This window comes from Phycodurus eques, chromosome 3, assembly GCF_024500275.1.
Source record: "Phycodurus eques isolate BA_2022a chromosome 3, UOR_Pequ_1.1, whole genome shotgun sequence".
In the NCBI taxonomy this organism is placed as follows: Eukaryota; Metazoa; Chordata; class Actinopteri; order Syngnathiformes; family Syngnathidae; genus Phycodurus; species Phycodurus eques.
In genome coordinates this window covers 26060698-26085347 of record NC_084527.1, presented here as the reverse complement: position 1 = coordinate 26085347, position 24650 = coordinate 26060698, and the positions used below count along the sequence as shown (strand labels likewise).

The 24650-nt window shown below is 40.8% G+C and overlaps 1 protein-coding gene across 3 annotated transcripts in view; it reads left to right on the top strand.

Moving 5' to 3' along the window:
* The window catches only part of cux2b (cut-like homeobox 2b), a 116886-nt gene that overhangs the window by 33037 nt on the left and 59199 nt on the right, over positions 1 to 24650 (top strand). For all 3 annotated transcript variants that reach the window (XM_061672885.1, XM_061672884.1, XM_061672883.1), the window contains exons 2-3: positions 11613 to 11723; positions 12616 to 12663. In XM_061672885.1, coding sequence (XP_061528869.1) covers positions 11613 to 11723; positions 12616 to 12663 — 159 coding nt within the window. The remainder of the gene's footprint in view (positions 1 to 11612; positions 11724 to 12615; positions 12664 to 24650) is intronic.

Below are 24650 nucleotides of genomic sequence, written 5' to 3'. Positions count from 1 at the left end.
GTCTGACAGAGGATGGGTAGCGATAAGGCTCATATGAAAGGAAAGCACACTTATCTAAATCACACACTGGTCCCTGCTGTCCTTCGCTGCATGTGCAGATGCCAGCACACACATCTCTGCACAAGCAGTGACTGAGTGCCTAGCCACTATTTTGTGCGAGACCTTACGCGTGTGTGTGTGTGTGTGTGTGTGTGTGTGCATTTCTGTGTTCCATGTCGGTGAGGTGGGGGTTGTGAAGCAGTACAGTCACCAGGCAGAACAGAGTGGATCTATAAATTGATGGAATTCAAAGCCTCCAGCATCGATTACCATTATAACAAACAGCAGCACACAGAATGTCTGATTATTTTTAGACAAAGATTCTGTGCTCTCAGCAGCAATTCTGCTGATGCTGTCACACTTTCCAACATCTGCCTATGATTGCAATTAGATGGGATACAAAAAGAAAAATAATACCCCATCTGCGTTTTCCTCTTCTCCTCCTCCCCTTTTCCTCTCTTTAATTTGTGCTGTCCAAGCTGTGCCTACAATAGTAATTTATTTATTTATTTTTTTAAACTCAGCCCACCTCAGTGCAGTACCTTGGTAGATTATTTTTTTTTCTCGCTTGTCAACATTTTCCACCATGCTTTGTCTTTGTGAGAAGCCCCCAAAAAGCTTACTACTACAGATGTAATCAAGGCGAACCTACTTTAATGTATCAATGTGAAACCCTGTCTGCAATGCAATTCATTAGTGAATCCCGTACTTTGCTTAAAACTCTACCACTTGCAGAAAATGTTACTGTCCTCTCGGTGCCCATTTTAAAATTAGATTATTACTTGAGACAAAACCTATATCCCATCATACCAGGTGAAACTTATTACACTTGGTGCCATCTTCTGACTTCATTAATCCATCGAGCTTTATATTTCTTAAGATCTCAAAGGAGTTGCCCTTAACAATATTTTTGGGGAAGGTGGGCTTTGTTCATAGCTTATAGCTCATAGCTCAATATTGGGACCACACCCTAAATACAGAGGCACATTTATCTAAACTAGCACCCTCCTAATGCTGGTCTGTCAGGTCATGTTATGGTTGCTGATGTGCAGATTAGGTCGATATTTGGACAGTATCTGCAAGAAACACCTTTTGTTTTTTTAAGGCATAGGACACATGGCTCGTGGTTAAAGTTATTACTTTCCTTTATGCCATGTAGCGGTACATTGCTCTTCAAGCCCATTTCCGCACTTCCAATGGGCAATAGGTCTATCTTACTAAAGCCAATAAGCTTCTGGCTTCTTGGTCTTTGTTTCAGAGTCAGAAGTCACTGAGCTGTCCCCTCCCAGATTGACTTGAGGACACAAGCACTGAATCTGTGCGCAAATTCCCTCTTTCCTGTCCCTTCAGCCCTGATGACAGTTTTCCTCTCCCAGGGGGACATTCATCAATTATGGCTGGATGTTTGACTGGCACAGGCTTAATGACAGGATCTCTGTATTGACCCGACTGCCACACACAAAATATGGTCCCACATGCCCTTTTTAAAACCTGTCAAACGATTAAAGAGGAACTCCTAATTCTATGGCAAGTTGAATTCATTTTTCATCCTAAAAGACACTGGAAACATGTACGTGTCTGTTCAAACAATTCCATAAGATTGAAACCCGTAATTGTTTAATTAATTGTTTAAATTGCAATTACCCAAAGAGCATAACGCATATATGTCAAACTCAGGCCCCGGGCCCAAATTTGGCCCACGATGTAATTATATTTGGCCCGCAAGACCATACCAAATGTGTATTATAGCTGGCCCACCAGTATATAGCACATGCGCCACTAATATTACAAATCCCAGAATGCTTTGCTAGTGTGTTGGCCCATCAGTCTAGACCGGCGAGCGCCCCTTCCCTTTCTGTTGCAGTTGTTAGCGACTATGCTACCAGTCTCCGTGAGCAAATTTACACTTCCCCTTCCCAAAAATGGTCAAACGAAAGATGGAAAACAGTTAACTTCCAAGACAGGTGGGAGGCAGATTGTCTGTTCACTAAAGTAAAAGACAGACCTGTTTGTCTAGTCTGGCGCAACATGGTTGTAAAAAAGAATATAGCATAATTGAATTTTTTTTTTTTTAATGCTCTTTATCAACTCCTAGGCAGGGACTGTTAATAGTTTGAAGTTTGGATTTTTCTTATTCTTTTTTTTTTATTGTTTATTTTTCTTATTTTTTGGGGGGGTTTTTTTTTGTTGTTGGCCTTTTGAAAAAATATTTAGTAGTTGGAGATAGATAAATAGAAGATGGAGAGACAGAAGAATTCATGTTATCTATTTAAATACAAAACAACAAACAAATACTACGGATGCCTTTTATCGCAAATTTGATTTCTCGTGTTTATAATATTAAAGTTTGTTTATTCCAGATTCGGTGTTTAAGCAAAATGTAAGTTTGTTGTCATATGATAAACTTTAACGCGACATTTCTGCAGAGAAGGGAAACGTGCACATCGCAGTGATTTTTCATTAAATATTGAGTTTGGCCCGCGACGTTGTCCCAATTTTCAATTTGTGCCCACCGTGAATTTGAGTTTGACACCCCCGGCATAAGGGATCACCTTCAGGGATGGGATAAAATATTTACAATCAATATTAATTTCACTATTTAAGTGTCCATTGTTCTCTTGAAAGACGCTAAAAGCTATTATTTTTATTTTTATTATTAAATGTATTGTTACTTCTCAAGTCATTTTAAGGGAATTGGGTAAAAATGTATTATGGATATAATAAACAAAAAAAATAACTGGAAAATGTATTTTTATCGAATAAAGGGCAACCAACATCTATTCAGGTTGAATTAACAAGTTATACCTACCACCTGTAGTTGTTTTTCAACATAGAAATAACACAAATACAGCAGCAGTAATATAAAAATAAAGTGCAACCAACGTCTCTGAAGGTTAAATGAGCAGTGGTGAACACAGTACTAAAAACTTGCTTGCCAGGATTACACAGGCACCGTTTAGGAAAGGGAACAGTAGAGTTTTTAAACTAGTAGTGGAGGATAAGATGTTTTAGGTTTGTGTTGACATGCTGCTGCACGCTATTGAGTGAAAAGTGACAGTACTTATGGTCTGCTGCGGTTGTTCTGAAATTGATGTGCCCCACACAAACACTATACCGTTCTCATCTTTTAGGCATTAATCTGTAGCGAAAACCTTTTTTTTTTTTACCTTCCGCTGCAGTTGCAGTGGGAACACTGCATCACGTGCCTGTACAACTGCGTTGTGTAAAAACACCTTAGTTGGTGGTCGGTGAAACAGTGAGTGACTTATTTAGAGCAACTCGCCTTTGCAAAAGGCAAAGTGTTTCCACGAGGGATCTGATCACATGACCGAAAATCGGGGTCGATCACGTGATTTTCAGCTGATCGAAATTGGGTGAAAAAGATTGTTTTTATTCATTTTCTGACATTTTAAAGGTTACGAAGTAAAAGACGTCTGCCTCGCTGAACGGCTTCGTCAAAGAGTTGATCAGCGACAGACAAGTTAGCAATTTTGAGACATTCAAATGACTTCAAATAGAAGTTTAACAAGTGTGAATTAGTTTGTGACAAGCAAGCAGGTTGCATTTAACAAGGTCATAAATCAGTAGTGTCGTTTGTAGATTAGCGGCGTTACGCATGTGACGTTACCAACTAAGTATATAAATAAAAAATAAATTGTATTTAAATATAAATAAATATATATAAAATATAGTATAAATATATATAAAATAAATATATATAAATTTTATTTAAATATAAATAAGAGAAATAAAATCGATAAATTTACCATACAATTATATGAAAATATTATTAAGCGTCCTGCACATTCATTTGCAGTTTGCCTAAGTGTTACTATTCTATGAGCATACATTTCATGTGGCTATATTTCATGTATTTTCTAATGTTATTTTAAAAACCCATTTTTTAAATTATTATTATTTATTATAATTAAGTTGCCTCAGTTGGACCAACACACATTTTGAGGAGTTAAATATGTGTACTGTATCTTAGAATTTAGAGCTGTGTGTGTATGTGTGAGTGAATGGCCTATATAATTTATATACATATATATGTTAAATATTCTTCGTATGTATACATATATAACTATTTACATACATGTACGTATATAAATTTGACAAAATTTGGATGTGCTCTCTTTTTAAGGCAATGTCAAGGAGGGTTGGGCATCGTTTGAATTTGAGCGATTCCGGTTCCAAACGATTCGGTCCGGTTCTTTTAGGGGACTGGGTCAAAAACGTTTGCATGCAAATTATGAACATCCATTTTCTCAGCAGCCCGCAGCATAGACTAAAATGAGCATTTGACTCGGGGTTCTTTATAACCAGTATCAATATCAAACCTATGAACTAAAAAGCAATGTGTGTGGAACTAACCCAATTGACTTAATATTTATTAATTAATGTTTCAGTTTTTGTTAAAATCGTTATTTTGGACTGTGTTGTCACATCAAATGGTTTACATGTGCAAGTTTTAACTTGAGTTCCTATTTTAAGCTTGTTATTTTGAAGAGTACACACTGGAACTCAGCATTTTAGCACGAAAAGTCACTTCTCCGGTGATTAAAAAAAAATGTTTTATTTACATTTTCTTTATTGGATGGAACCAAATGCTATAAAACGTTGATTCATTTCCTTACCCACCATTGAGGCCATAAGGTTAGTGTTTGTGATACTTAGAGACGTTTATGTGAATTTTGTCCCAATTCATTGTGATGTAAAGTTGCTACGGTGAAGTTTTAGCTCATTGTTAACCTTTTTTTTTTTCTGTCATCGGCTCTTACGTTGGTTTGAAGACGAAAATAAACGCTAAAAGCCATCAGTGCAAAAGTGCAACCAACCGTTTATTTTGTTAGCTGTCTCAATGTTGGCATAGACTTATTTTATTGTTTCCCTCACCCAATTGACTGAGAGTTGACTTCACTGAAGCTCTGCGCTGTGTAGGCTGAGGCTCGGCGCGCGTCAGACGCTACACATCGTAAAAGCCTCCTTTGCACAATATAATCTTATTCCAAGTGTTGCACTGAGGCGACTGGTCATTAATTTTAACAAAGTTAACACACACTTTTGTTCGCCGCCGCCGTCGTTGGGTACAAACACATTTTCGTGCACGTTCTTCTTCGTTGGTTTTCGTCGCTTCTTCGTTGGTTTTCACTTCTTTTTCTGGGTCGGCGGACTAGGCATCGAAACTGGGAACCGAAATTTTAGAAATTTGAACGATTCTGGGAGAGCCGGAATGTTAGTCGTGGTTCCAATCGCTTTTCGATGCCCAACCCTATTGTCAAAGTATTGGATCGGGACTCTGCATCAGCAGATCCTTAAAATCAAAGACTTGGACTCTGGCGCAAAAAATCCAGATCCAGATGTCCCTAATTTCTACACACCGATGCAGACGTGAAGATGATGTCACAGGCAGGCCATCTTAATCGAGTAACGCTTAACGTCGTGATTATTAAAAGTGCTAAAAATCACATGCATCTGTATAAAGTCTGCCATGTTTATATCAGGCGGCACGGTGGCCGACTGGTTAGAGCGTCAGCCTCACAGTTCTGAGGACCGGGGTTCAATCCCCGGCCCCACCTGTGTGGAGTTTGCATGTTCTCCCCGTGCCTGCGTGAGTTTTCTCCGAGCACTCCGGTTTCCTCCCACATCCCCAAAACATGCATTAATTGGATACTCTAAATTGCCCATAGGTGTGCATGTGAGTGCAACTGTTTGTTTGTTTGTATGTGCCCTGCGATTGGCTGGCAAGCAGTTCAGGGTGTACCCCGCCTCCTGCCCGATGATAGCTGGGATAGGCTCCAGCACGCCCACGACCCTAGTGAGGAGAAGCGGCTCAGAAAATGGATGGATGGATGGATGTTTATATCAAATGCATTAATTCCTAGAATCAATTAACTTTTAAAATGATTTTAGATTGATAAATGTCATTCGGAAACCCAACTTGCCGAGCACAGATCAATGTAGTTGGATCGGAGGAATATAAATCGATACACCGACGTAGTGAAAGAATCGTTACACCCCTATCAATAACAGATATTGATAACTTTGATAACGTACACTGAACAAAAATATAAATGCAACACTTTTGTTTTTGCTCGCATTTTTCGTGAGCTGGACTCAAAGATCTAAAACGTATTCTACGTACACAAAATGCTATTTCCCTTAATATTATAATCTTGTTCACAAATCTGTCTAAATCTGTATTAGTGAGCATTTCTCCTTTGTCGAGAACTATAACAAAACTAGAGGCAGCTTCCCAAACAGCCATACTATTTTCATTGCACTATTCTCTGACCATACAGTGTGACTATTCACCATTATCTTCAATACACCATAGTAACTAATATTCATTACTAAGGCCACCGAAGCACTGGTGGACGAAAATCGCCACACCATTATATGTAAAGTACTTATAAAATCCACTCAGTCAGTTCTTGAGGACTTTTGGCAAGATTAGTTGGTCTGGGGCCACTAGAATCTAGTGGAGGTTGGCTAGCTTCTGAAAGACTCTCTAATCTTCAGGCAAGCTCATCCCAGATGGACTGTAATGACCAACAGAAAGTTATGAAAGTCTTGTTATCATATCTTTTGTGGCCTTATTTTCCCTCTGGGAGTTAAGGTACAGTTTTCCAGAAAAGGCCAAAATCATGTGATTTAAAGCGTACTCACTGTAGAATGAGAGTAACAATAGTGTATGAACTTGTATTGCATGTCTTCATCCTAATTAATCATCCTAATATTGCGGTTCATTTATTGATTATTTTAGAGGTCTGTGTATTGCAGTTACTCACCTGCACACCTCTGATACTGTCCTCTTTATAGGCTAATTAAGTTACATGTGGCAGTAATGACACACAGAATGTCAACCCGCTATATGCCGAACGTCACGTGACTAACACGAAAAACGCAATAGCTAACTTCCTGTGTGTATGCTACTCTAAGGAGCATACAGTAACTAGGATTGATGACATAATTGTTTGAAGCTGACAATATTGTTTTCTTTACGGCTGATGTCTTTGGACAAAAGTTAAATACATAAATATCAGTTATACCAATATATGTAAGCACAAACCAAGCCAAAACATTGGCTGTGATCATCTTTGGTTGCTCTGTGGTGACATCTTAAAAAAACACATTGTCCGCTTTGCCATTCACTTGAGGGAGGAGGAAGTGCTTTTACCTGTTTTGCCAAATGCAGAAGTAGGTCGTACATATATCGGATTGGGCTGTTGCTCTTGGCAGAGAAAGAAACCTTATTGAGTATATAGGCAACAAGTCACCTAATTGCTTGAGGGTGCAAAGGACATGACGGGTAACTGTTTAAAACACAAGCCACTGTCATAGCTAAATAAATAAATTCACAAATATCAACCTTAGCCCGACAGATAGCTCATGCACACACTTACAACAACATATACAGTGGGTACGTAAAGTATTCGGACCCCCTTAAATTTTTCACTCTTTGTTATATTGCAGCCATTTGCTAAAATAAATTAAGTTATTTTTTCCCTCCTCATTACTGTACACACATCCCCCCATATTTTTGCAGATTTCTTAGAAAAGAAAAACTCCAATATCACACAGCCATAAGTATTCAGACCCTTTGCTCAGTATTTAGTAGAAGCACCCTTTTGAGCTCATACAGCCATGAGTCTTTTTGTGAATTCATCCTTGCAGATTCTCTCCAGTTCTGTCAGGTTGGATAATGAACGTTGGTGGACAGCCATTTTCAGGTCTCTCCAGAGATGCTCAATTGGATTTAAGTCAGGGCTCTGGCTGGGCCAGTCGAGAACAGTCACTGAGTTGTTCTGAAGCCACTCCTTCGTTATTTTAGCTGTGTGCTTCAAGTCATTGTCTTGTTGGAAGGTGAACCTTTGGCCCAGTCTGAGGTCCTGAGCACTCTGGAGAAGGTTTTTGTCCAGGATAGCCCTGTACTTGGCCGCATTAATCTTTCCTTTGATTGCAACCAGTCGTCCTGTCCCTCACACCCACAGCATGATGCTGCCACCACCATGCTTCACTGTTGGGACTGTATTGAACAGGTGATGAGCAGTGCCTGGTTTCCTCCACACATACCACTTAGAATTAAGGCCAAAAAGTTTGCATCAGACCAGAGAATCTTATTTCTCACCATCTTGGAGTGCTTCAGGTGTTTTTTTTAGCAAACTCTATGCGGGCTTTCATGTGTCTTGCACTGAGGAGAGGCTTCCGTCGGCCCACTCTGCCATAAAGCCCTGATTGGTGGAGGGCTGCAGTGATGGTTGACTTTCTAGAACTTTCTCTCATCTCCCGACTGCATCTCTGGAGCTCAGCCACAGTGATCTTTGGGTTCTTCTTTACCCCTCTCACCAAGGCTCTTCTCCCCCGATTTCTCAGTTTGGCCAGATGGCCAGCTCTAGGAAGGGTTCTGGTCGTCCCAAACATCATCCATTTAAGGATTATGGAGGCCACTGTTCTCTTAGGAACCTTAAGTGCAGCAGATGTTTTTTGTAACCATGGCCATATCTGTGCCTTGCCGCAATTATGTCTCTGAGCTCTTCAGGCAGTTCCTTTGACCTCATTATTCTCATTTTCTTTGACATGCACTGTGAGCTGTAAAGTCTTATATAGACAAGGGTGTGGCTATCCTAAGTCCAATCAGTATAATCAAACACAGCTCGACTCCAATGAAGCTGTAGAACCATCTCAAGGATGATCATAAGAAATGCACAGCACCTGTGTTAAATACATGCGTGTCACAGCAAAGGGTCTGAATACTGTGTGATATTTCAGTTTTTCTTTTTTAATAAATCTGCAAAAATTTCAGCAATTCTGTTTTTTTTCTTCTGTCAATGTGGGGTGCTGTGTGTAAATTGAGGGGGGGGGGGAGAACTTAAATTATTTTAGCAAATGGCTGTAATATCACAGAGTAAAAAATTTAAGGGTCTGAATACTTTCCGTACCCACTGTACATACTATATTATGCTTTTTACTGACTACATTGCCAAGACTGTCAGGTGAGGAATGGTGCAACTGGTTAAGCCAGGAAATGGCCTGTTCACATCATGTCCGCATGGGCTGTTGTTGACGTCACTCAACCAGGGCATGCCCAATAGGCATATGCTTGTGTTGAGTGCGTCGATGGTGACCTCAAGTGGACAAATGAAATACCTGCACCTCTCTAAAGTGCCGTTTCACACATAGGCTTTGAGTTGCATATATGAAACTGGGAAATTTATATAGTAATGTAATAAATAATTGTTCGCAGATTTCATTTACTCTGGGGGTTTTCTGTAACATAACCCCAGTGATAAATGAGGGTTTACTGTAATACAAAATCACACATGCAGACACACTAATGCTTTGACAAGCTATATTCTGTCCTCTGTAATTTAAGTATCGTCAGATGCTTAGATTCCAAAGGATGGAATATAGATTCTAAGCCTTAACTCTGTCCACATTGTCCTGTATTACCATGAACACAACAAACTCTAGTGACTGCCGGTCCTTCAGCCATCTTGTGTGTCCTTTGGAGCCTCTTATGTCAAATGCAGTCCACTCTAAGGCGCTCGTTGACCCTTGGTTTGTTACTAAGAATTTCCCCATACATCCCAAAACATACTAAGAGTTAATCCTGTGATGCTTGGTGAACTTAGGTCACATACTATGTTTTGTGTGCATCTGGAGAGGCATATTAGAATAATTAGTAGATAAAAGTAGAGTCCCGAACGGTACAATTTCAGGGCGATGATCCAGCAACAAACTCATCATTTAATTCTGTGCCCTCATGATCATGATGTGGCTATAATAATGCAAACCACTAATGGATAGTTTAGTTCTTGTTAATGAGAGAACACTGCTGTTGAACTTCCATGTGTATATTTTTCAAAAAGTGTTCAGAATTTGTTTTCAGTTTTTCTTTGCTTTTACAGTCCATATTTTCTATGCGCTGCTGTGTTAACCTCATAACATCCCATATTTTGGCCCTCATAACATTTGTAAGTTAGCAGATTGGAGTTTCAATTGGTATGACAACTTAACCATTGCAATGTTCATGTTATTTTAAAAAGCTGAAATAATGGTCTCATTTTGGAATTTCAGCATGTTGCCAAACAACAATATGCTCATTGCATTATGCACAATAACTGGAATGTCACCATCAGAAGCTATTTACCATTGTAAGCAGTAACATCCACAAATTGGCTTTGTACACAGCAGTTGCGAAGAGGCCTAAAAAAAAAAAAAAGAACTAATTTCACAAGTTGTAAAAGTGATGACGAGTAAAATACAGTAGTGCGATATACAGTATTAGTGCAGAGTTTAGTCCTCCAAGTTGCTCAGTGACTTGTCAGTCCAGGGACTTGAACCAGTAGCCCTTCAATTAACAGCTCTGACCAACAGTTTGCCACCATCCCATGAGGCCGCTGAGGTTGAAGTCTCTTCCCTTCCTTTTCTTCCTTTTTTCCTTGTGATGATTTATTAAATTGCCTTTAAGTAAGACTGCAGATGTATTAATTAAAATAGTCAATTTATTTTCCCGGCTTCATATATAAATTCAGTGTTAATGGAATCCCGTACTCCACTTTTCTGTTGTACCCCACCAGTAACAAGAAACGCCCCTCATCAGTTATAATGAATCTCAGTAAAAAATGAAGAAAAGGTGAACATACAGCTGTCTGTTCAGTCAATACTTAGTATAGGAGAGTAGACTTAAGAATCGGCTTATTTATTTATTTATTTATACTTTGCTGAAAGAGCCGGGAATTGGACGAGTGATCGATAATATTGGATTTGCGGATGGCGTCGGGGGCAGCCGAGTCCAGCATGAATGCAAGGTTCTGATGAAGGGCTTGCTGCACAGACAGCTCTGAATAGTGGATCAGACATGCTGCCGAGGTGGAGCTCTCATGTCCTATAACACTGACATGTAAACAACCAATGTGCAAATACAACAATGAAATATCTATTGCAAGGGCATTGGTAGCTAAAGGGTAAGTTGGTAAAGCTATGGGAGTGGGTACCAAGTATTGAAAATCTGTTCACAGTCAATATAGATTGGTGGGTGAGAGATGAACATAGAGCTGACTTATAATTGAGCATTGTGTATTGGCATTTGTATTGCCTCAGTGTATTGGTATATTGTTTGAATTAAAGTAGGTCTTGGTTGAGCTTTGAAACAGTCCTTCAATTGAGGATAAAGCTTTATGCTTTATTTATTGGTAAAGGTATTTTTCAGGTTATTGGGTTTCTACACGTGACTCAAACACCCACCCCATGTATCCCCCCCCCCCTTCCTTCTGCCAAGCCCCTCACTGGCGCTTGCTCTATAGCGGTATATTGATTATTTCAAATACTGATTATCTAAAAGGCCATGTGCTACTGTAGGCATTGGATTTATTTTGGTTAATTATTTATGGGCCATGGCTACCTGTAAGTATTTGTGCTCATTATTACAATAGTAATATTCACTCTCTTTCCATATTGCATTGTAGATTTATGCACGCTCTTTACTGGATAAGGGTTGGCAGGCTAAATTGCCCTCGCTTTCCACTTTGTTCCACTCACCATTGCGCTTGTCTTTTGTCTGTTTGCAGAGGGAGCTAAACTCTGTAGCATCTGAACTGGCGGGTCGACAAGAGGAGAGTGAACACTCTCATAAGCATCTGCTAGAACTGAGCAGGGAGTTCAGGAGAAATGTACCTGAGGTGAGGCACACACAAAAGTAGATGTCAGTGACACTCACCCCCTTTCGTACAGGGAGTTATTTCTTTTGTAAATTAGTACATTAGTACAGCACATACTGGCACTTAGCGATGCTTGTGAGCAGTGAGGGTCAAGCCAACCTCCATATAGTCCTCCTCGTCCATGGGTACAATCATGTTACTTTATGCTTCTACCAGGCAGAACAGACATTTACACACAAAAAAGAAATCATGCCAATCTATAACCCCTAGCAGTTTGTTTTTTTTAAACATTGAAGAATCTAAATCTAAAGAAAGATCTGCAGTTATTTTGATGCATACATTTCTACATCGCAGTGAAAATGTGTAAGGGGACATCAAACATTCACCTCACTTTTGTAGTGTATTATGGAAGTAAGATAAGTTTGACTTTTGTAACGATAACCTTTTTTAACGAAACTACAAAGTATCTACAGTACCTAGATTGGACGGTCAAGATTTTAATCATCTTTTCTAATCTCGGCTGAAATCAGAGGGAATATTTTTATGCATTCTTATTTCTTCTATTAACCTTGCAGCCCTATGCTGTGGCTTCAATCCACTGCATGCCCCGTTTCCAGCCCAAATACGCAGTGTAGCGAGCGCTGTAATCTTGTCAGTAAAATACAGGCATTTAAGACGGGATCAGGCTGTCATCACTGGCAGCCCAATCCCCTTACCTGGGGCTGTGGGAGCTCACACAGTCTGGATCCTGAGCTTTAACGCAAGCTACTGGAAAGCCCCACTCTTGAAACATGCCTGCTGAAACCCCGTCGGTTTAGCCACAAATACACACACTACGCTTGCGAATGTAGTGAGGCGAAATATAGAGAACAACACATACTATAATGCACTTTTAATTTTTCTCTGTACATAGGAAGTCCGGGAGATGGTGGCACCAGTTTTCAAGAGTTTCCAAGCCCAGGTGAGTCCTAGACCTTTCCATTTTTTTATTTTTATTTGTTCCTGGAAAAACACATTGATTATTAAATCTCCACTGAACGCCATCCTCACAGAGACCACTGTGCTTCTATCAAGAAGGAATGGGTTAATAGATAGGATGGAGGGATCCGCGGCGTACTTTTCATCTTACTGCTCATTGGGTGCTTATTGACTGATGCCTTTTCTGTGAAAGTGAAGTAGCATCTATCTGCCATTAGATGCTCAGATATCTTGCGTCTCATATTTTCTTGCCGAGACAAGCTCTCATTTCCTGTTGTGATGGTGCATTCACTGTGCCCCCTGTCTGACGGTGCCATATTGAAAAAGTCATCTGATACCTACCATGTCTCTGCTCCAGCCATTAAACCAAGGTCATAAATCACATTTGTCCGCTGCGTTATGGTTTGCAAAGCAGACACTTATGGAAATGATACCACAAATATGTTTCCAGTCTTTTTCTACCCTTTGAAACTCCAGCTGGTTGCTAACCTGAAGGCCCCATCACTGCTAAGCATGCGAACATTCTGCGTGGATTGTTCGCCTCTCTTGGAAGGGATTATTGGGAGCTTCTTTTTAATTCTTTATAATGAACTGTGTCCAAGCACCCATTTTCCCTGGCAACAGCTATCACATTCAATACTATACTCTTCAATTTGCAATGTTGGCTGATTTGTGTGCTAATTCAATTACTCCAGCTGTAAAGTTGCACAAATATCAGAAGCAGCCTTCCATATCTTTATTGTGCAAACAGGAACCCACAGGATTAATTTAAGCAGCATTGATGTCTGACAACTGGGAGCCTAGAGATGTTCCATAGTAGATAAAATAGATGGCTGATAATGAGCAATGATTCCCCCCCCCCGCCCCCCACTTTTTATTTTATTTTATTTTTTTTCCCTCCCCTTGTTCACTGCAGGCCTCTTTTGGTAGCTTTCTGCCTCTCTTGTCTGACTTCCACTGGCTTACACTCTGCTTGTTGACAGAGGCAGCTTCAGCTATTATTTTGACTATGAGGAGTCATGAGCTTCTCTGCTACCATAATAATATAATCCTCTAGTGTTGTCTGATACCCTTTGACCTTATTGGTAATGTCAAACAGCTTGCAGAGGCTTATGAACTTTACCCAGCGGTAGTCTGCGACCTCAGTGTAAGCTCTGGGACCTGGACCTGCTGCTGCAGGGGCAGAGTGTGGCGACAGGGTGGAGCTGGATGGGCTTGTTTGTCTCTGTGGTTTGGGATAGACTCATGCTCTCTGCAGCTGCACCGTACAGGTGGTACAGGACATAAAAGTCCTGGAGTGTTTTTGAAAATGCATCTAGAACTGGGTCCTGGCTTCTACACCCTCCACCCTTCAACACATCCCACTTGGGAGGCCCAGAGGAACGCCTTGTGGTATTTGGACCCTCATCATGCCACTTCTAAAGGAAAAGTCAACTCCTTTGAAGTGTTTGGGACATGACAGGTTTCTCTCTCTTTTCTTATTCATTTCAGTGTTCCCCACCCACTTTCTCTCTCTGCTCTCGTCCAATCTTGCCGTCTAATTATCGCTAACTAGGCGACTGATTAGAAACCCGACCTAGTTTTTCTGTGGAGTTCTGTGGAGGAGGAGAAAGGGTTAATCCCAGAGCTGGTGGCTGTCATTGGTCGCTTCCCTCCTTTTTCTCCTCTTTTCGTTCTGCTATTCTTTCTTTCCCTAGAAGTTTGCTAATGAGGTCCCGTCAGAGCTGAGGAGAGGTGTTAATTTGGCCTTGTGAAGTAGGAAGGAGATTAAGGACAGTGAGGATCTGAGTTTACGGCTTAAAATACACCGCTGTTCTTATTAATCCACAGGGCCCTCAGAGACCGGCGTTTTTGGATTTATAATGAACACTGTTTTATAATTAAGGTAAGTTTAATAAAAAATTACGGAGAAGAAGAGTACATGGTGCTCATGTCTCTAGTCTTAGCCGTGGGGGCTGTGGGATATGACAGATATTTCTCAAATAACTGATGGCTGGCGTGTCGAGCCCGGTGGACTCCCCGATGATCACACAACATTCACGCGAGCCGCTGTTGTAGGAGTGCACAAAGAGCTGTCTCCACCCAAAACCCAACAAGAACGTGTGGGCTTCTCAATGCAATTTACACCTCCCTCACTTGAGAGTGTAAACTCCCCTCAGGAAAGACCTTTGTTAGGTGTAGAAACAGAACAATGACACATTTCTCATACGTTTGCTTCTTTTTTTTCACCAGCAATGTGAATATCAGCCCCTCATTAACAAGTGTTTCATTTTTCTACTGTCCTGTTGATGTCGTTTGGCACTCTAAAAAAACAGCTGTATATGGACCCCTACTTAAGGAAACTTGCTTTACAATGATAATCCATGTGGAGTAATTTAGAGCTCACAATGAGAGTTGTGCAGATGGAGAGTCTGATAAATAGTTTGTAACATATAATTAGCAGCTCTATTGGTTACATACCATTAACCCCTCAAGCTCAGGAATCATTATAGGCCCTCATTATCTACTGGCAAGGTACATTGGAGCTGAGTACACATCAAAAACATCAAAGCGCAATTAAAGCTCTGTGACCGGGGACGGGGGCCAGTGGACACCTGTTGATCAGTCTAACTGTGCCATTTCTTCCCCTGGGGTTGGGGACTGATGGGGGAAGGACAATGTTTTTACATATTTTGTTGTTGCTTGTTTTTAACGAGAGCCACTTAACAACTTCCCTAAATGGCTTCTTCCTCTAACTTATGTTTATCGTTAGGAAAAGGGAACAGAGGATTGCCAAATTTTATTTTATAGACTTTGTGCTATTAGACTTTGTCAGACTATGGTGTGCAAAAACAAGGACTGTGGTCAGCAAGCATCCTCATCGTATTCAGTCTAGCGAATGTTTAGCATATAGGTTTGCTCTTAGTAATCAATTAATTGATTAAAATTTACAGTATGTCTATTGTGTGGAATTGTCTATTGATGATTTGTCTCAAAGCATTTTTTTCTTTTTCCTTGACAATCACCCCATGTTGTTTGTGGTTGAATAAAATAAATCTGGAGCGTCAAAACGTTGTTTCGGTAAAAGAACACTAGGGCTCGCAGTTTATCCATTGTAGCCAGTTGGTGCTCAATCCCCAGGTGTGCAGGTGTGAGTAGCCGACTGTAATTTGTTCGCGATTGTCCAGTTCAATCGCTTTCAGTTGCATCACTTGCTACTTGGCGTTCTTTGTTCTATCGAATCCAGGATTACTGAGAGTCCTCTGTTTAGGACGATGTTCCTTTCTTATGGTGATAACGTAACCTGAATTTGTACGCAAGTTGGAATGCGCAGTACATTATGACTAACCTATGCTAAATGCAGTAGTAAAGTCATAATCACAGTACAGTGGAACCCCATTAGAATGGACTAATAGGGGTGGGGGCGTCGTCCGATATAGCCGATTGTCCATTACATTGAAGCACTTTTTTTTGAGGCCATATGCACCCATATTACTGTAGTGTATACAAAATTGTTTTGTAGGTTTTTTTTCGTGGCCTAAAACGCCTAGTACAGTACAAAGTTATTGTGAATAAATGCAAAAAAGCTTGAAAATGTTTGAACGTTTCAGATTGTATCCAAACTTACCATGCTGGTGTGCTTAGTTATGGTGACATTGTTGACGTGCAGTACTCATCATAGGCGAGTCGCTTTCATGAGCCGCGAGGAATTAGTGTGCTTCGTAGTTCCTAATCCGTTGCCAATGGCGAATGTCTTGATTAGAAACTGTTACTGTACCAAAAATAGCATGTTCCAGGCTCCAAAGACTTTTGAGTGTTTTGTACTCCACAGAGTTAACGCCGCAGGCATGCCGCTCTCCCTCTGCTTTATGTCCAGTCGACAATAGATACAGTGCCCTACAAAAGTATTGGCACGGCAAGGTCAATTCCTTTGTTTTTGTTGGCTACTGAAGGAATTTGGGTTTCAGATCAAAAGATGAATATGAGACATAAGTTCAGAATTGCAGCTTTCATTTCATGGTATTTACATCTAGATCTAGACTCGGGACAGAGCACCTTTTGTTTGAAGCCACCCACTTTTCAAGTGAGCAAAAGTATTGGAACAGACATGATTTAATTAACATAAAGTGAGTCAAATGTAATATTTACACCCTGACTTGCAATAACTGCATCATGCCTGCGACCCATTAACTTCACCAGACTGTTGCATTCTTCATATGAAATGCTTTTTCGGGCCTTTACTGCAGCCTCTTTCAATTCTGTTTTGTTTCTGGGGGTTTCTCTCTTCAGTCTCGTCTCCAGGAGGTAAAATGCAAAATCTATTTCAAAGTTACGTTATTCATTGGTTATTTGTTTTGCTTTGTGTTGGGAGCTGAAATTTAAGTTACAAGTGGGCTTCAGAGAATAATAGTAATAATCCATTACACTTACAGAATATAGCGCTTTTCAAGGCACTCAAAGACACTTTAAAATTTCATGCATTATTGATTCACTCCACAGTCTCACCCTGGTAGCTTATTGTGTAGCCACAACTGCCCTGGGGAAGTCTGACAGAAGGGTGGCTGCCATTCTGCGCCTACAGCCCCTCCGATCACCACTAAACATCCAACCACATTCATTCATAGGCAATGTGGCTTCAGTGTCTTGCCCAGGGACACAACGACATGCACTTGGGCGGGGATACGAACCGGCAACCCTGCGGTTTAAGGGCATACCCTTACCCTCTGCACCATGCCACCCAGAAATGCTGCTGAAGGGAAAAAGAATAAATGAGAGCGACAATCACATGCACTTTCCCTAACCCCCCCCCAAAAAAACAAAAAAAACACTCGCAATGAACATGAAGACGACACTCAGACTTAACTAAAGGCGTGCAAACGGAGCTGGAGTCAGGTCTCCTAATATCATTCACTAGGCCACACCCCTTAAAGGCACACAAATACTACTGTGTGTGTGTGACTTGGCTTGATTACACTTTATAAAACCAGTTTGTTTCCATTTGCTTTTATGTTTATTTATATTTTACAGAGCAGTTTTTTCTTAAATTGTGGTCTTTTCTGGGAGGTGAAACCGATTTAATGGCTTCAATTAAATTCAATGGGGAAAATTGATTTGACATTCAAGTAAAGTGAGTTACGCGCTTGGTCACGGAACAAAAATAAACTCATTAGTCAAGGTCCCACTGTAGTCTTACGCCGCTGCGCATGTTGTAGTCTATTGTGCGCTGTTCGTAACCTCGGAATGTCCTATGTCAGGATTGTGGTAAGCCAAGGACCTCTTGTACATGGAAATAGTATAGTAATACGGTCATTTTAGAAAACTTACATTTTGAGAGCGGTTTTCAAATGTTTGTGTTTTCAGGCACCAAAATGTCAATGCCATATGAATGAATGGATTTTTACAAATCAAATTTCAGTAGTGTGTAACCATCCCCTCTGTGTCAGGCCTACAATTGCCTGGTGATCAGTCCAGGGTGTACACCTGGGAAAGGCTGCAGCTTTCCCATGACCCCGACCACGAAAAGCAGTGTAGAAAATGGATGGATGATTCCTGTTATGGAGAGTGCAGATTATTGACCTGACCCGAGTCTTGATGTCGGAAAGTGTTTCAGAAAACTGCATTGCGTTGCCCTGAGCCTGCCCTACCACTCGGTGAGGTAGATAAACACAGTCTTTGATCATCTATCGAGAGATGAAAAGTTCTTCCTCCTCTTTGATTAATTCCTGAAGGAAATGATCATTTCTCTTGAATGTATGAATACGATATGAATAGTGGAATGAATCCAAGTGTAGAGGAATGATAATTAATTACGGTGCTATGATAAAAGGCTGTGGGTGTTATGACGCAAGCTTCCTCTGTGTCATTATGAGAGACTCCATAATTACCTTTCCGCACAAGCCAGCGCTCCTGGCAATGCTGGCGGTGAGAGAGGCGCTCACTGAGTGAGTCCAATGGTCATAAAGCTTTTCCGTGCCTAATTGTCTGAGGTGCTCTATGGTACTTTCATAGATGAGGGACTGCGCCGTTAGGTAAAATGCTTGGCGATGCACCAGCTTTTCCAGTTCAATGAAGACCAATCTTACATTGGGGTTATTAGCTACAGATTGCTCAAGTGCATGCCTAACTTGGGAAGGTGGGGTTGGACTGAGTGAGCATCAAAATCTATTTTAAAGCAGCTGTTTCACAGAATTCCTCAGCATTTTAATGCCATATTTTTGCACCACTAAACAAGATCCTTGCCTTAATGCTCCGTGTATTTTTTTTTATCCATGTCATATAAGGGGCATTTACACCACCCTCCTATTCTGCTCTCATGCTAAGATTGGTCTGCTTCATTCTGGACTGACCAGCTATATCTAATGCTTGTGTCTTGACCGCCTGTCACATGCTCAATGAGCAGCGAGCCACTTCCAGGTTTTTCAGCTCATTACATAATCAAAGCACATCCAGGGCTTCAGCCTATTGTGGCCAACATAATGGGCTCCTGGGCCATGTAAACCATCGTCTCTCTGCTCCAGCTTTATCACTAGCGCCCTCTTCATAGTAAGGACTAGAGTGAGGAAGAGAGAGAGAGACAAGAGCAGTGGAGGGTAATTGGACTTTAGATAATACCTTCCTTGAGCCGTTTACATCTTCTCCGGAGGGTGAATGTCTTCATCTGTTATTAACTTGTACTGAAAGCTACTTTTCCCCAAACGAAATGCTTCTTTCAGTTGTATTTATTCAAGAGATTCTGGTTAGACAAATACACATTTGCATAAAGTAAATGACTAAGAAGCTACAGAGACATTTCCACATACAATAGTTCTCATCAAAACATTTAACAAATAACCTGTCAATAGCTAAGTGAATTTCTTGTAACAGAATAACCATCCATCCATTTTCTATCACACTTGTCCTCCTTAGGGTTATGGGTGAGCTTGAGCCTATCCCAACTGACTTTGGGGGAGAGGCAGTGTACACCCTGGACTGGTCGCCAGTCAACTGCAGGGCTCATACAAACAACCATTTATGCTCACATTCATACATGCATGCATACATACATACATACATACGGACAATTTATAAAGCTTTCAATTAACCTAACATGCATGTTTTTGGAAGCTTGGAGGAAATCCACACAAACACAGAAATGCTTCAGACATAAATATTATTATGATGAGGGTAAAATCATTGAATTGGTTTAATGTAGTGCTTTGATATTTTTTTTAAATCTTGATAATTTTTTTTTACATTTTACATCAAAATTTTAATATGGCGTTCTCCTGAACTTTTGCAGTCCAGTACAGTGGTCTCTGCTGAATTTAAAGACATATAGACATATATAGATACACATGCTCACGAAGATGACGAAGTTGACCAAATCTGTTTACATTCTATGCCCACTTTTCTCTCAATTTCTCAGTGGCTCAGTAGACAGTATTACTTATTATTTCACTTGAAAAATGTAAATATAAACTTTATCTCCAATTATCAATACCATTTATGTCCAAACTACGGTCCGGGGGCCATTTGGGGTCCCTTGTCCATTTCTTAGCAGCCCACAGGATATGCAAAAATAGCATTTGACATGGTGTGGATGTTGTGGAGGATTTTGACACCCACATCCCCCATGGATGCATCACACCTAACGACTACTATTACTTCTCGTGTATTGGTTTTATATAGATTTTCTCTACATATGCAAAGAAACTATTTACAACTAAAATAGTAATAAAATTTCTCTACAATGCCTTGTGAGTGAAGATAATTCAATTTCAGAAGCAAAAATGTTTTCCTCTGCTTTGTGTCAAGGTATTTGTGAACATATTACGCATGCTTTAAAGTCTCAGGTTATTACAGATTGCTTTTCTTTTGGTTCTGAATATGGAGATTTGCTCAGGACAGGGGTGGATCTATTCTAGTGGGATCTAGTGGGAAAACTATTTTCCTTAACATCATTAACAGAAAGCTGTCATGCAGCAGTATCTCCATCCTTCCATCCATTTTCTGAGCCGCTTCTCCTCACTAGGGTCGAGGGCGTGCTGGAGCCTATTCAAGCTACCATCGGACAGAAGGCGGGGTACACCCTGAACTGGTTGCCAGCCAATCGCAGGGCACATACAAACAAACAACCATTCGCACTCACATTCACACCTATGGGCAATTTAGAGTTGTCAATTAACCATGCATGTTTTTGGGAATGTGGGAGGAAACCGGAGTGCCCGGAGAAAACCCACGCAGGCACGGGGAGAACATGCAAACTCCACACAGGCGGGGCCGGGGATTGAACCCCGGTCCTCAGAACTGTGAGGCAGACGCTCTAGCCAGTTGTCCACCGTGCCGCCTGCAGCAGTATCTCAGAATAATAGCAAATAATCATTAAGTTAGAATGTTATAGCTGTAACACGTTCCAAAAAAGCTGGAACAGGTGGAAAAAAATACTTAATTGTTTTTAGCAAATAATCATTAACTTAGAATTTTATGGCTGCAACACATTCCAAAAAAGCTTGGACTGGGTCATGTTTACCACTGTGTTACATCACCTTTTCTTTTAACAATATTCAATAAATGTTTGAGAACTGAGGACACTAATTGTTGAAGCTTTGTAAGTGGAATTATTTCCCATTCTTGCTTGATGTACAGCTTCAGCTGTTCAACAGTCCGGGGTCTCTGCTGTTGTATTTTATGCTTCATAATGGGCCACACATTTTCAATGGGAAACGGGTCTGGACTGCAGGCAGGCCAGTCTAGTACCCGCACTCTTTTACTACGAAGCCACGCTGTTGTAACACATGGAGAATGTGGTTTGGCATTGTCTTGCTGAAATAAGGAGGGGCGTCCATGAAAAAGACGTTGCTTGGATGGCAGCATATGTTTCTCCAAACCTGTATGTACCTTTCAGCATTAATGGTGGCTTCGCAGATGTGTAAGTTACCCATGCTATTGGCACTAACATAGCCCCATACCATCACAGATGCTGGCTTTTGAACTTTGCGTCCATAGCAATCCAGATGGTTAATTTCTCTTTGGCCCGGAGGACACGACATCCACAATTTCCAAAATCTATTTGAAATGTGGACTCGTTGGACCACAGAACACTTTTCTACTTTGGATCAGTCTATCTTAGATGAGCTCGGGCCCAGAGAAGCCGGCAGCGTTTCTGGGTGTTGTTGATAAATAGCTTTTGCTTTGCATAGTTGAGTTTCAAGTTGCACTTACGGACGTAGCGCCGACATGCATTTACTGACATTGGTTTTCTGAAGTTACGATTGGCTGGCAACCAGTTCAGGGTGTACCCGGCCTCCTGCCCGATGATACCTGGGATAGGCTCCAGCACGCCCCCGACTCTAGTGAGGAGAAGCGGCTCAGAAAATGGATGGATGGATGGTTTTCTGAAGTGTTCATGAGCCCATGTGGTGATATCCTTTCCACATTGATGTTGGTTTGTGATGCAGTGCCGCCTGAGGGATCGAAGGTCACGGGCATTCAATGTTGGTTTTCGGCCTTTCCGCTTACATGCAGTGATTTCTCCAGATTCTCTGAAACTTTTGATTATATTATGGACCGTAGATGATGAAATCTCTAAATTCCTTGCAATTGTGCATTGAGGAACATTGTCCTTAAACAGTTAGACTATTTTCTCACGCACTTGTTCACAAAGAGGTGAACCTCGCCCCATCTTTGCTTGTGAATGACTGAGCAATTCAGGGAAGCTCCTTTTATATCCAATCATGGCACCCACCTGCTCCCAATTAGCCTGTGGGATGTTCCAAACAGGTGTTTGATGAGCATTCCTCAACTTTCTCAGTCTTTTCTGCCACCTGTCCCAGCTTTTTTGGAACGTGTTGCAGCAATAAAATTCCAAGTTAATGATTATTTGCTAAAAACAATAAAGTTTATCAGTTTGAACATTAAATATCTTGTCTTTTTAGTTTATTCAATTAAATATAGGTTGAACAGGATTTGCAAATCATTGTATTCTGTTTTTATTTATGATTAACACAACGTCCCAACTTCATTGGAATTGGGGTTGTAGTAGTTTATTATTTCAGATTGCCCATCTTTTGCTTGTGGTGACTAATTGTTGTCATTGGAGGTGGGGGTTGTGCTAAGATTCCTCTACCTTTACATCAGGTTTCCCAGTATTGGTCTTATCCCCCTCTGCTGAGCTGTGATCTGATGTTGTGTGTGTGTGTGTTGGCGTGTTTGTTTTTCTGTCCTGAGTGATGCCCTGTCGAAGCATCCCAGTTTGGTGTGTTCATCATTATGGATGCATGTTTAGAGCCACGGATGCACACCAGGTAAAGAAGAGGGGGGTGGGGGGTGTTATAAATAGGCATTTGGCTCTCAAGCCATGTGGAATTGATGAGTTTCAGCACATTCTGCTCCGCAGTGCCAGGTTTAATTTCTACCGTCCTGACAGCACAAACCTCAGAGCCTGGAGACGTCACGCCTGACTGCCACTGCTGTGCAAATGTTAGCCATGTTTGAGGATGGACGCACGCATAGTGCCGTCTGCATCGCTCCAATTGGCTATCTGACTTGTTTTACATCTGCTTCCCTAAACCCCTGACATCTTAAGAGACATGCAATCAAGTTCCCCTTCTGACCTCTCACCAAACACCTGCAGACAGCAGACAGTAACTAATCCCAGCAGCACTTTCTAGACGTAGCTTAACGCCGTCTATCATGGTCGACTACTTGCTACGAGCCGCTGGAGAGCCGCCATCCAGGCAAAGACACTAGTCGCAACACTCGCACTGTCCCTCACTCTCTGCTGCTGGCAAGAGCACAGTCAAATTACGTGTGTGAATGTGTGAAATTGGTGGCTCGGTGCCGGAGAAGACATGCCAGGAGAAATAAACATCAGTGCTCCTAAAATCAGGAAAATTGCATGCGAGGAGGATAAGACAGAACAGGAGAGTTGATCCACCAATGTTCCTGTGCATTTGTCTGATTTCAAAGCAGAATACAAGGGAAACTGATGCATTCATAGTTGTTTTGCTGCTGAAGCGGACATGGACACCTAGTCCTGCGCATGTAAGCGTGTGTCAGAGGATGCGCAGCCGCTCATGAAGTGATGTAATTCCCTCTGTTCATCTGTGGTGCTATCCCCCCAGCTATCACCTGGGAATACCAGTTATTTTACGTGGGCCTCACTATGAGGTTTTCAGTCTCGTGAAATTTAAACATGGTAATTAAATCTCCTAACTTTCTAAAGAAAGCTGTCATGAAAGTACCTGAAATTTTAATTTAGACTTCAATAGAGCAACTTTAAAACAAATCTAGTCTTTCATTGAGACTTGCATTGTTTTTTCTCTGCTGAGCTGCAGTATATAGTTATGATTGATCTGGTAATTAAAAATATGCAGCGAGTGAAATTAACTGCTCCCATTCTTTCGTTTTGTTTTAGAAAATAGTCTGCATTTTTTCCTCCTCTTTCCAAGATAGATAATTTAATTGTGCACATCTGTGTTTTTGCACCGCATTCATCGGCCTCATTATTTTTCCATTTTCATTTTTCTGCTGGGTGATCGATGAATTGATAAAATGATGGAGCTTATCTTAAATAATGCAAGGAGAAAAGTTACTCTTGCTGCTGGCTAAGTCTTTCAACTTTTGTTCTTTTTTCCAATTGTATTTATTCGGCCAGGAAGGTAGCTCTTGCATCTTACTTAGCGCATTTCATACACAAAGTAACTCAATGTGCTTTACATGATTAAAAGCATCTTATAAACATGTAAAACAAAGATAACAATAAATATACAATTAAAAAGGCGTACAGTGCAAGAAGATAATTTAAAATTGAAAATGCTCTAAAAGGCATGAGGACATTTTTTTTTTTTTAAACTTGGACTTAAAAACATTCAAACCTGGGGATGACGACACTTCTTTTGGAAACGTATTCCATTTGTGTGCAGCATAAACAATACATAGTAAAGTATTTGTCAGATTTGTGATGTTCTCCTGCAAAAAAAAAAAGATGCAGCTTCTCTCCTCTGTGAGCCT